The 13,006-nt window shown below is 46.8% G+C and overlaps 1 protein-coding gene across 3 annotated transcripts in view; it reads left to right on the top strand.

Annotated features, from left to right (window-relative positions):
• Positions 1-13,006, top strand: part of tspan4a (tetraspanin 4a) — a 54,983-nt gene that overhangs the window by 10,668 nt on the left and 31,309 nt on the right. For 2 of the 3 annotated variants that reach the window (XM_059003074.1, XM_034057655.3), the window contains one exon: positions 12,103-12,182. In XM_059003074.1, coding sequence (XP_058859057.1) covers positions 12,120-12,182 — 63 coding nt within the window. In that variant the 5' untranslated portion in view covers positions 12,103-12,119. Of the gene's footprint in view, positions 1-11,159; positions 12,183-13,006 lie in introns of those variants that run through there. The other variant, XM_034057656.3, reaches the window with a different exon arrangement.

Genomic DNA, 13,006 nt, shown 5'->3' with positions numbered 1-13,006 from the left:
GCGAGTCATTCAATCAGGAGCTGTCTGAATCGAATCCCGGTCACACCAAGTTGCTGGTCTTAGATTCAGTGCCACATTTGCCTATCTTAGGGGGAGGAAAGAGGTTTTGTTGCCTAACCTTCTTGAACCCTGTGTTCTGTTGCGTTCCCTTGCACAGGTGACATCTCTCTTTCTCTCCCTCCCTCTCTCCTCCTCCCTCTCTCACTCTGCAGATCACTGGCTGTCTCTCTCTCTCTCTCCTCATCCCTCTCTCTCTCTGCAGGTCACCCTGACTGCCCCTCTCTCTCTCTCTCTCTCTCTCTCTCTCTGCAGGTCACTCTGCCTGCCCCTCTGTCGTCCTCCCCTCTGATGCAATCCTGAGATTATGAATCTGTGTCTCTGCTGCTGCTCAGATCAGATTTACAACACGCCACAGAGCCACTTACATTTAGTACAGAGCACTTAGAGAGTGGAGCGTGCCCTGAATGAGCGACACAGAGACACACACAGATTCACAGCCAGACAGACATAGTCACAGACGCACAAACACAAACTCTCAGATTCACGTAGAAATAGACACATAGAAACACAGATTCACACATAGGCTCTCCGGCAGAGAGACAGACACACACACACAGGCACAAGGGCTCCCAGAGACAGGTGCTTGTTATAGGGTCTGCTGTGCTGGGAGGGGTGAGGAGAGGAGAGGTGTCAGAGCACAGAGAACACTTACAGAGTCACTGACAGACAGAATGGTTCTGCAGTGCTGTGCTGGGAGGAGAGAGAGGGAGAGGGAGGAGAAGGAGGAGGGAAAAGGGGGAATTTCTGTCTGGATCTCCTCCGTGATGGGCAGTGATGGCTCATTATCTCTGGGATCTTGGTGTTCAGTGAGATTTGCTGTCGCTGTTTAATTGTGGAATAACAGCTCCAGTCTGTCACAGTGTGAGCAGGGCTGGACAGGAGGGGGTGTAACAGTTAACTGGATAACAATCAATGGCAATTAGCTTCCGGGCGAAGTGTTTTAAAAGCTGATTAGAAGGTAATTTTCCTCTCATCCTGGGTGCTGACACTTTTACTGCCATAGCGAGGATCTGAACTGATAGTGAAAATGATTGTTTCTCAGTTGAAATACGTCTTAAAGGCAGTTCTGAGTCAGAGTATTCGCACACCCCTACCCAAAACCCTCCTCCCATCACTGAGGAGCCTTCGTTAGTTTACAGTAAAACGGCTTTCTGCAAAATAAACCAAATTATATTAATTTATATCCATAAAACACTAAAACAACATAGCTGCTTCCAGCTCACAATCAAGAGAAGTTTGGGGCTGTAAATCACATTGGTGGTCAGGACTGTGTGTGTGTGTGAGTGTGTGTGTGTGTGAGTGTCTATGTGTGTGAGAGTGTGTGTGTGTGTGTGAGTGCGTGTGCGTGCATGCATGTGCGTGTGTGTGTGTGTGCAGGGCTTGGCAACGCTCCAGAAAAACCTGATTTGGACTGAAATCCAGGATATCTGTGTGTGGAAGACGCTAAGCCCCCTCTTTCCACACACAGCTGTGGTTTCTTATCTGTCGAAGGTGACTTCATTAATCATTTCTCTTCAGACTCTCCTCGGAGAGGGGGGAGATGCAGCACTGAGCTGATTTTTATTTTTCGATTTCTATATCCGCTGTTCTGTGACGCCCCCCCACACACACTTCTTCCCCTTGTCCAACCCTGTTGACACCTCTCTGAGTTTTCAAAAGCTTTTGTTTTGACGAGTTACAAACCAAAAATAATTTTAAATAAAATGAAAAATAAACTAAACATTGAGACGCAGTGGTAATGAATCTCCTGACATCAGTACATGACCCGTCCTCGCCTCTCCGCCTCTCCGCCTCTCCTCCTCTCTGTCAGTTCATTTCATAGTGCCCCCCTCCTCCTCTCTCCTCCACAGCTGTGCTGCAGCAGGGCTCCTGTGGTCGTGTGTCTGTTCTGGTTTGTTGGCCTGTGGCTCGGTGCCTTGTTGATCCAGCGAGTGCTGTATTATTTGGGATAATGCTCTGGCCTCGGCTTAGCAAGCCCCCCACCCTGAGTGGAGAGAGAGCCAGCACTCGCCTTGCAGAGGAGAAACAGAGGGGACTGAGCACCCTGGTTAATGAGCTGCTCAACTCCAGAGCAAATGGCATCAAGATATTAAAGCTGTGCACTAGCCTGTCAATATTAAAGGCTGTGCACTAGCCTGTCAATATTAAAGCTGTGCACTAGCCTGTCAATATTAAGTAGAAGCTGTCCTATCCGATTGAATTGGTTCCAGAGGTCCGTCAGATATGTGAAAATATCGAGTCTCGCTTGGGGTCATGTGCTGGCTTGGAGTTGCTTTATCAATGTCAGGGCATGAGGTACATCCGTGTGTCTAAAACAATGAGGTACACCATGTGTACAATACGAAGAAAACCCCTGAAAAGGATGGCAAAAACAAACCACTGAATACGGTATTTGCCAATTTACAAATAACATTCCAAAAACAGTTCTCACCATGAAGGTCCTTATTCATAACAGACTCAAGTCGTATCTGTCTGTCTGTTAGAATCCACACAGTGAACGCCCCTACCATGCTGCTGTAGAGACTCCTACAGCCATGTCGAATTGTTGGCTATAAGAATTGATTTCACACAGATGTTTTTAAACGTTCAGGTACTGTGCAGTAGTAACGGGATGGCGAGGACCGTTTGATGAAGCACAGCAGCTGTTCAGAGATATTTTGGGAGGGTTTGGAAAGCGGAGGTTGTTGGGTTGGAAGCACAGATCCTGGGCAGGCTGATTCAGACTGGCTGCTCTCGGTAATGACAGCCTCACGCCCTGCGTTCAGAGCAGTGAAGGGGCAGCTTGGACCGTCTCCTGCTTCTACGTCCTTCACAGTCTACCGGCGAATTAGCTGAAAATCAGCTGCAGCTGCACTCCATTAGGGTCTTGTCCTGCCATGAGCCACTTCTCTGTTTTCTGTTTCCGACTCCCTTTCACAGAGGAGTAGAGTGCGTAGGCAGTTTGCCTGTCTGTCTGCCTGTATGCTTCCAGTTGCAGTTTTAACTTGGCATGAATGCAGTCATACTGCTGTAGAGAGATAGTGCATTTTACTGTTTTCAATTTTAATTTACTAAAAGTGCGTGTGTGAGTACGTGTGTGTGGGGGGGGGGCACACGTGTTATGCGTTTTAATAACAGCACGCTTTTCTGAGCGAGGGGGTAAAAGGGGGGCTTTCAATTTGTATTTCCGTCCCATTGAGCCATCATCGGAGAGGCTATTAAATCTGCCTTCAGCCTAAATCGTGGATTAGTCTAAGCTGTAATGGTCCATTTATGAATGGATTCGATCACATAAGCTGCATTAATCCCTCTCTGGAAGCGGTAGCCGGAGTGCTCCAGCCTCTGGGATGCAGGTCACGTCTGCTCCCCAGAGACGTGCTGCTATTTCCTGAGACACCATTTACAAACACCCCCTGCTCCCCCACCCCTCCGCACACCTTCATACACAATATATTATTCATGTTTAATACAGGAGTGGAGCAGGCAGGCTGTTTCCAGTCATACTTCCTTGTGATTTACATGTTGTAACGTATCAAGGCCTGCGTTCATATCAACATAAGATACATTTTAAGAACAAGACAGTTCAGCTCATCAGTGCTCATCTGGTTCCTAGTAAATCTGAGATGGAAACAAGACTCCTGTTGCATAGCTGTTTCAACCTCCAGGTTTTACTGTGGTTTTGATTAGCCCCAGTGTGCAGGTAACAAGCTCAGGTGAGTCTTATTGGATGCACAGTAAAACCAGGAATGGATGGAAACAGGGCTTCCCTATGCTTTACCATGCTTTCACTGTGCTTTCTTACACCTTGCTTTGCTTTCACTGTGGGAAGGCTGGGGTTTGGTTTGTGTGTCGATGCTCCTGGAAAGTGTGCATTATACCACTGTGTGTGATACTGGGCAGTCAGGTTATTTCCCAGGGGAGCCCCTCTCATGCACACAGTCTCTTATGGAGTTACTTTGGCAGAACAATATAACGGCGCTGTTTGATTCCTTCTGCTTTGCTCATGTATCAGGTCACCTCAAGGGCACAGCAAGACAAGCTATGTTGAACACCAGCCTCTTAAATATATTGCCTTTTCCAACAGACTAAATCCTTATGCAAGTTTACCACTGTAAATTTGCACAGTAATTCTGCAGTATTCCCGATACTTTTCCCATGGTTATATGTTGTGTTTTTAAATATGCCTTACCATACCATTCTGTGCTTTTACAATGCTTATGTGTGCTGTACCATGCGATGCCAGGCTTTCACGTTTGTACTTTGCTGGGCTTTTTACTGTGGGTCACGTTTTATAAGGGAGACATCCTCTGCTGTGTATGTCTGTCCTGTTTAGTGGGAGAATGTGACCACCGTTTCATGAATCCAAAAACATGTCATTCATGCTGGGATGTTCTTCCCCAGGGACGCGGAGGTGGTATCAATTTTCAAGTGAAACCAAGAAAATTGCAGCTGCCTCATTTTGAACTCGCCGTTTTTAAAGATAAAACACCAAACTGTCATTTTCATCATGTTAAGGTCTTTCTTTATCTCAGAGGCACTTCAGCACTGCTGTTGGTAATAAATCACTGCTTCGTTTAACTGCTGGAGAGGAGAGGCAGACGGCCCCAGAATTATAATAAACCCAGCGATAGAGATGCCAGTGTATTAGCAGTGATAACAAACCCAGCCATAGAGAGGCCAGTGTATTAGCAGTTTAAACCAGCACACCAGAAGCACCTCGAAGCTTTTGAAAGCTGCTGTGTTTTCTGTATCTCTTGTACAGGGTGCTGTTAGATATGTATAGGACAGCTGATTCCAGTCTGTAAGGTATTATATTTATGGGATAAGCGCAAATAACGTACGACATGCGAAGAGCAGGCGTGTGCCAGCGATGAAGGTACGGGTTCGATAAATATCCTACCTGTAAAAGTTTACTATATTTATTACATTTCTATTAAAGAGGCTTCCATCATTCATTGATTGTCATCAGTGGACATCGACTCATCTGGGCAGGGAGTTCTCACGCTGCGGTGAGCGGGCAGCATGGATTCGGCTGTTCAGGTCGTAGCTTGAGTTTTGCAGCCGAGGGAGACCCCTGGGTTTTTTCAGCTCTGTGAGAGGACCAGCTTCCATTCAGAGCCCTCGCTCATGTTGCATGATCTCACTCCTGACTGTTTGCAAGCCTGACTCCTTTCTGTGTTTTGCCCTGGAAGACATTGAGGAAGGCTTTTTGTCGTAGAATTGATTATGATTCTATTTTAGTATTTCTAAATCAATCAACTACTGCGTGGTTAACCCGTGGTTAACACGCGGCGTTTATAGGGTCCTTAAAGTAGTGATGGGACTTTAAAGTCCAATTTACCAAAGTATATGTTAATAAGGGAAATCTGAATTCAAACCCAGTCCTCTTCCTTGTCTCGTCCTCCTTCCACCTCCTAACCTGTGAGGGAGGAGTGTCTCTGAGCGCCGCTACCCAGCGCTCGCCAGGCTCCACGTCCTATCTAGGGCAGACCTAGTTTTGATTTATTTCCCCAGTGCAGAAGGGAGAAGGGGAATGCTGTATCTCTATAATAAGTTCATCCCAGAATAAATCTTGCTCCCTCGGAGCCGCTATGTTGGCTCCTGAGCAGCAAAATGTACCTTTTAAATCTTCCACGCCTGCACTGTAAATTACGATGACAGAGTCTCTTCAGTCACCCAGGGATTCTGCCAATTTATTCTGCACTCCGATTTGACATTCCACTCTTGTAGAGTTTCTTACAGGAGGGGGCGCATGGGTCTGCAGCTTAAGGGAGGGAGGGAGAGAGGTGAAACCGTTCTTAGTCTGTCTTTCTTTACATGGTGTATCGTAATAGAGGCATGCATCGTTTCTATCATGATACAAAACCAAAAGCGCACCGTGACTCACTGTAGTTCCCCAGATGGCTCTTGAATGAAGAAGAATACGTGTGTTTTGTCGTTGGAATGAATCCATTCTCTCCCTTTCCCCTTTTTGAATGGTCAAATCATTTAATGATCACTTGATGTTCTTGTGCATGATACAAGCAGCCCTATGGGGACCAGCACGTGTGTTTGGAAGGGTTGCAGAGTTTGATCATTGAAAAACAAAAAGAGGCATTGCAGTTGATTGATTTGGTGATATTTGTTTGTAAAAAACGCTAGTCTCCTTTAGCTGTACCTAAAAATCCCAAACAGTTGTCTGTCTGTCTGTCTGTCTGTCTGTCTGTCTGTCTGCCTGTCTGGGCTCAGCCCTTTCATTCAGTTTTTCCCTGTTGTGCTGCAGTATGTGTGAATCCCTGTTTTGCCTCCACAATAAATCATGTCTCGCTATAATCTCTGGTACCCAAAAAATGTTCTTTCTCAGTTCGCCATCTCTTTAAATCAAATTCACTGCCTTCAGACAGCCTGTGGATTGCGAACAAGCGGGGCGTCCCTGAATTCATTATCACCTTCCTGATAGAACTACCGCTGCCTTCAGCATGGACAGGGGGTGAGGGAGAGAACAGTGATAGTGAGGATGGGAGAGGGAGACGAGAGAGAGAGTGGGAGAGGAGAGGGAGAAGAGGGGTAGAGAGAGGAGAGTGGGAAGGGGAGAAGAAAGTGAGGATAGGGAGAGAGGGAGTGGGAGAAATGGAGAGGGGGAGAGTGAGGAGAAGGAGAGAGTGAAAGCGATAGAGAGAGATTTGGGGAAATATGGAGGAAGAGATGGGAGAAAAGAAAGGAGAGAGAGAGGAAACGTGACAAGAGAGAGGAGGGAGTGGAAGGGAAATAATGCAGGAGAAAATCTAAATGTTTGGAGAGGAAGGGGGGGTGGATGGATTGACAGTGCCCACGACTCACAGACACACACCTGGAGTTGCATCCCCAGAGCCCTGCTGTCTCCACACTCCCCCGAGCCTGCGAGCGACACACACACAGTGAAGGGTTTCATTAGCAGGTGTCAGACGGCAGATGCAAGCTGATGGTATTAAAGCAAACAGTTGATTTGTTTTTTCGAACATGGTTTTTCTGGCTCTCTTACTGTTGTTTTTATAGGCGAGGGATTGCTTTTGGAGGCGGAATGGCATTTTCTCGTTCCCAAACTATTCTTCTGAGGTCCTGAGCAGGCCTGACCCTGCTGCTGCTGTTGCTCAGCTCGGCTCACACCCGTCTGCCGGCAGCGTGCTGTTTGATGGCAGGATTTGCGGAGTTGGATTATAAGCCATGTGTCTGCAGCAGGTGTCTCGGCTCTGCCTGAATATTCAGAGACGCGGGATGGCAGCTCGCTTGGCAGACTCTTCCCCCCCCCCCAACACCCCCGCACACTGCTCACAGTGTCACTCGCTGGCACCGGAACGCCAGGCTGACACGGGCACGTCCGAGTGCCAACCTCATCTAGACAAGAGCCCAGGCCTGCCAGAGACTGCAAGGCTTGGAAAAAATTAATAATAATAATAATAATAATAATAATAATAATAATAATAATAATAACGAGCCAGTTGAGCTTCACCTCAAGATGTGCCATTTATATTCTTTACATACCTGCCTGCATGGAAATAACCTCAGGGTGTGAAAATTAAAGTCATCAATTAAATTAGACCATCACTAATTTTGCTATTTTGACAATTTTCCAAGATTTTCATTTCCTGTGGTTTGATTTCCTGCGCACAAGAACTCTAAACTCCAGAAGCAATGGGGCGCAGTAATAAATGCGCACACTGCTGTGTTTATATAAGCATATATACTGTAATCTATTGAGAAATTGGGTTCCGCTCAGTTTCTAACTGCCTCTTGTCAGATTGACACATTGCTGGATAGCGAGACCTGGCTCTGCCTGTGTTTGCACATTGAAAGCTAACTAGGAAGTCTGTTCCCTGTTTCCTCGACCTATTGAAACGGGATAATCGAGAGATTATGATAAAAAAACAAACCTGCTTCTCTGGGGGTGAAACTGAAATCTGAAAAGGGGGTCAGGATCAGGAGCAGTGTCTAGAGCAGGTGTCTCCAGACCTGGTCCTGGAGAGCCCCTATCCAGCAGGTTTGATAGGTGTCTTTACATCATCAGTGGCTAAAGATCTGGAACACCTGTTAATCTTGACTAAGACAATAATTGGTTCAATTAAGTAACTGAGAGATTGGTTGAAATGAAAACCAGCAGCCACAGTAGCTCTCCAGGACAAGGGCTGGAGACCCCTGATCTAGAGTATACAAAACCAAGATAATAATCATAATAATAAAAAACGATGATTAATCCAACCCAGGGTGAGACACAGGGGTTGAAATCAATCTGCCATCTCTTCTGGAAATGTTCAGAGAGCAGCAGTCAGCTCTTCACACGGAGAGTGGTGAGGGTGTGGAATGGTCAGCCTAGTCTTGTTGTTGATGCTGAACCATTGGCACACTTTAAGACCCTTTAAGACTTGGCGAAGTTTTGAGATCGCTCATTCGCTCGTTAATACAGGGGTTTTTCCAAATCTTCAGTATTTACTGTGAATATTGCAGCATCTTTATTTATTTTTTTAATCTAATCTTCTGTTGGCCCACTTGTGCATATCTTTCGTACTTTTGAATGCATCTTATTTTCATCTTTAAAGTACATCCCCTTTTAATATTGATCACGCCTCGTGGTGCAAAGTGAGAACCTTCACGTGAACAAAACTGCACAAGCAGCTCTGCTTAGGACTTGGCTCACATGGAAAGATTAAGAATGTGCTGGAAATGCAGTTCTGTTAAAGGCGATTATAAACAGCTTCCATTATTTCATTTTCAGCTGCTGTTCCCTATCTTACCGAGCACTCTCCTTTTTCTCAAGTTCTTTAATCACTGCAAGCTTCTCAGCTCCCCAGCTCCAGAGCCTCAGGCGATATTCACTCATTTCAGAGCTCAATGTCCCTCAGATGTCCCACAGTCAATCGGCTGTATGGGGCAGTATTGATCCCGCATGTCACACACAACAGCAGCTGGGTATACACAGGAGCCAGGCTGGGTCACAGGGTTACCATGGGAACCCATTGCTTGTATTGCCCTGCACCTGGGGGCTGAAGACCAGCTAAGAGTTGGGAATTGGTGTTCATGTTTAGTGGCTTCTGATTGTCTTATTGAGCACCCAGCAGGTGTACAAAACCCGAGACAAGGTTTCGATTCATTTGGCAAAAAACTGTTCACTTTACAGGAAAGGGATATTTAATGGTGTTTTTTTTGTTTGTTTTTTGGACCAGTTTAACCAGCTCCTCAACCAGCACAACCACCAGCTATGCGTGGCATCCAGCACTCTGCTGGTTCCACTGGTTTAAGCATTGGTTGAGGAGGAGGGTTCGGGCAGGACTGGAGGAACCCAAATCTCATTATCCTGTCCAAATTCTTTGTTTGTCCTGGAAGGAGAAGAGCCTAAAAGACATGCCCTTTGAGATGTTGGAAGCATTAGTTCCTAATAAATGTGCTGCTAGGTTGTTAGGTTGTGCGCACGCCCACCCGCCCGCACGCAGACACACACACACACACAGATAACCCTACAGGGTTTCGCAATCTGTAAAGCAGAGGTAACAGAATTTGAGATGTTAGGAGGAGTTCAAAAATAACCCAATCCCCTAGATCTGGCGAGCCAGTGCTTTTGACTTTCCAGTTCATTATTATTATTTACACGATTTTGATCCCAGCCGGGGATTTTGTGGAAGGAATGAACCCGAAGTAAACAAGCCGCAGCAGCCTTCAGCTCCACCTGGGAGTGCCAGCTTTCTGACTGCCTGCCAGCCCTCCAGTCAGCTGCACAATATTCAGTGATCATCCGCTGTGGTGATTTGAGGGGTTTGAAGTGACTGATGTCTCACTGATTCAGCAGTGTCCTGAGCAGAGCTGATGTGGCCCTGTGTCTCACTAATTCAGCAGTGTCCTGAGCAGAGCTGATGTGTCCCTGTGTCTCACTAATTCAGCAGTGTCCTGAGCAGAGCTGATGTGTCCCTAAACTTCTTAAAGGGAATTACCTGGAAAGCACAAGTATCTATCTATTTATCTATCTATCTATCTATCTATCTATCTATCTATCTATCTATCTATCTATCTATCCCCACCCTGCAGCAACCTATACAATATTCTCTCTCTCTCTCTCTCTCTCTCTCTCTCTCTCTCTCTCTCTCTCTCTCTCTCTCTCTCTCTCTCTATATATATATATATATATATATATATATATATATATATATATATATAATTTATATATATATACTGTATATAGAAACAGCACTCCCTAAATGTTTCTTGATTCGATAATTGACAGTGAGTCCATGTTGACTAGTAAATGGTAACTCACTATTCTTATCCTCCTGTTATCTCTACAAAGCCATGTACCTTCATCTCAGTGAGAGAGAGAGAGAGAGAGAGATACTGTTGAACGGGAGAGTGAGCTAGCTTCTACTCCTGTACCCCCCCCCCCTCCTCTCCTCCCCAGGGTAATTCAGCATGCGGAAGCCACACTGCACAGTTCTGCAGATCCACGTGTGAATACTAATGCACGTTGCTTTTGAAATACCAGTGTCAGTACTTTCCTATAGACCTTTCCTAGTATGGGACTTTTACAGTAAGTATATATATGAATCAGTGGTTGGAAATGCTGGCCTGTGATTGATTAAAACCTCATCATAGGAGCAAAAATAGATTGATCTATTGCCCTAACATCCTTACACCACCAGGCAGTAGTCTCCCTCTGTCATGTGATTGGTTCACATCAATGTCACAGTATGTGTGTGTGTGTGTGTGTGTGTGTGTGTAAGTTAAACGCAGTGTGTGTGTGTGTGTGTAAGTGTTAAACACTGTGTGTGTGTCTGTGTGTGTGTGTGTGTGTGTAAGTGTTAAACACTGTGTGTGTGTGCGTATGTAAGTGGTAAACTCAGTGTGTTTCAGTGTGTGTGTTAAACGCAGGGCTTACGAGACTCTGCTATGGTTTCAATGTGCTCCCCATCCCAGGAACGTGAGGTCAAGTACTCTCCCCCACCCTGCATTCCCAATCCTCATTCCTACTGGCTGGCTTTCCGGAGCTTGCTAGCGGATTGGCTGAGAGGCAGAGACGGGGTGGGCTGGGGAGGTTTCTTAATGTTCTTGTCTTGGCTAAGGAGGTGGCAGGGGGTGGGATCTCTGGAAGAGATGCTGAGGATGCAAAATGAGAGAGAGAGGGATAGAGAGAGTCAGAGCTGTGCAGATTAGCAGCAAGCAGTCTAGCAATCCAGTGCTGTGTGATACAAGCAGGGGATGATTGGATACAAGACGGAGGTGTGACAAAGCAGTGAATGAAACGCCAAGCCCAGCTTCCATAGGCTCCCCAGGCAGGCAGGCAGGCTGTGCAAGTCCTGTGCTTGAGAGAGAGAGAGAGGGGGCGATTTGAGAGCAGTAAGTCGTGTAAAGTGAGGGAAGCTGCCTGGATCCCGTGGACTGTTCTCCCTCAGATTATTGCTTTTGACAGAGCGGTTTATTTACTCTTCACCACGCTGGCAGGGGATGCACCACCCCTCCAGGAAATAATCTTCACTGCTCACAAAATAAGAATATAATACAAAACTGTAAGCTTGTCAAGGTAGAGGACGGGAGCCTGGTTCTTCATGTGAGATGACAGCATGTTCAGGCAGTGGCAGAGCCCTCCCCCTGTATATGGATGGTGGCATTGAGCCGTCTGTAAGCGCGGGTCGATAGTAAAGTGCTGACGTTCTGGAGATCCTCAGCAGAGAGGAACGTGCGCCAGTGTGGGAATACTTAAAAACATGACGGCTGCTGACGTACCGGAGTTGTACGGTAGTTAATAAAACTAAACTTTAAAATTATAAAAAGTAACCGAAAAACATTTAGCTTTGAACCTAAAACAAAGCTTTGCGATGCGGCGCTCCAGCACAGATGAGTCCACTTACCGGCGCAGCCCGTCACTGGAGAGCAAGGATTACTCTCTGCCTCAGGCTGCTTTCCGGCGCTACAGCAGCAGCTACGGGAACCACTTTGAGGGCCAGAGCTCCTTCTTTGGGTTCCACACCAACCCCGGCCCCAAGGCTACCAAGACCAAGTACACCTCCCCCAAGGGCAACAAGTATGTGGTGTTTTACCTGGACCTCTCCTTCATCTTCCTCCTAGAGCTGAAGCGTTGCAGCATGGCACGGAACTGCCTTCAGTGCATCAAGTACCTGATGTTCGTCTTCAACCTGCTGTTCTGGGTGAGTACATGCGGTCTGTGGCACCCTGCATCATGGGCTTGCACGCTCGCTGCCTCCCTCACACTCAGACACACTCGCCCTCACCCACAAGAACTCCGTCAAAGAGACAAGCACACACACACGCACACTCCCTCCTGTCACAAACGCAGCACACATGCACATGTTTTTCATAGACCCAAGTGAAGAAACTTGCATGTGAATATGTAGTTGTGAACAGACAAATGCATTCACACACACTCTCACTGAGAGTGAGGAGTTAAAATATTCCTGTCAGGTTCTCAGCCTCTCAAGGTTCAGCTGTGTTTTTCTCAACTCCAGAAACACATTGCATTTGAAAAGAGAATTGAGACCAGTCTGACCACTCTGCGGGGGGGGGGGGGGGGGGGTCAGAGGGAGGGGGGGGGTCAGAGGTACCTGTCACAGAAACCTTTGAAGATCTCTGTGTATCAGAGAATTACGCACACACACTGGCGTGACCCAGCTCCTCTTCTCTGTAGCTGAAGGGTAAATCAACACAGAGAGCATCTCATACTGTTTCAAGGGCATCTCAGTCCCTGGCTCTCATTCAGTATAGAGCAGTGCCTTGAGGGAAGCACCACACTGTACCTGCAGGGATAGCGCTGACTGTGAGGTCTGTCTGTCTGTCTGTCTGTCTGTCTGTCTGTCTGCTGTCGTCTCAGGACAGCGCTGACTGTGAGGTCTGTCTGTCTGTCTGTTTGTCTGTACGTCTGTCTGCTGCCGTCTCTGCGGACAGCGCTGGCTGTGAGGTCGGTCTGTCTGTCTGTCTGTACATCTGTCTGCTGTCGTCTCTGAGGACAGCGCTG

Source organism: Acipenser ruthenus, chromosome 28, assembly GCF_902713425.1.
Source record: "Acipenser ruthenus chromosome 28, fAciRut3.2 maternal haplotype, whole genome shotgun sequence".
NCBI lineage: Eukaryota > Metazoa > Chordata > Actinopteri > Acipenseriformes > Acipenseridae > Acipenser > Acipenser ruthenus.
Note: the sequence above shows the minus strand (reverse complement) of the source record. Positions and strands in the feature narration are given on the sequence as shown.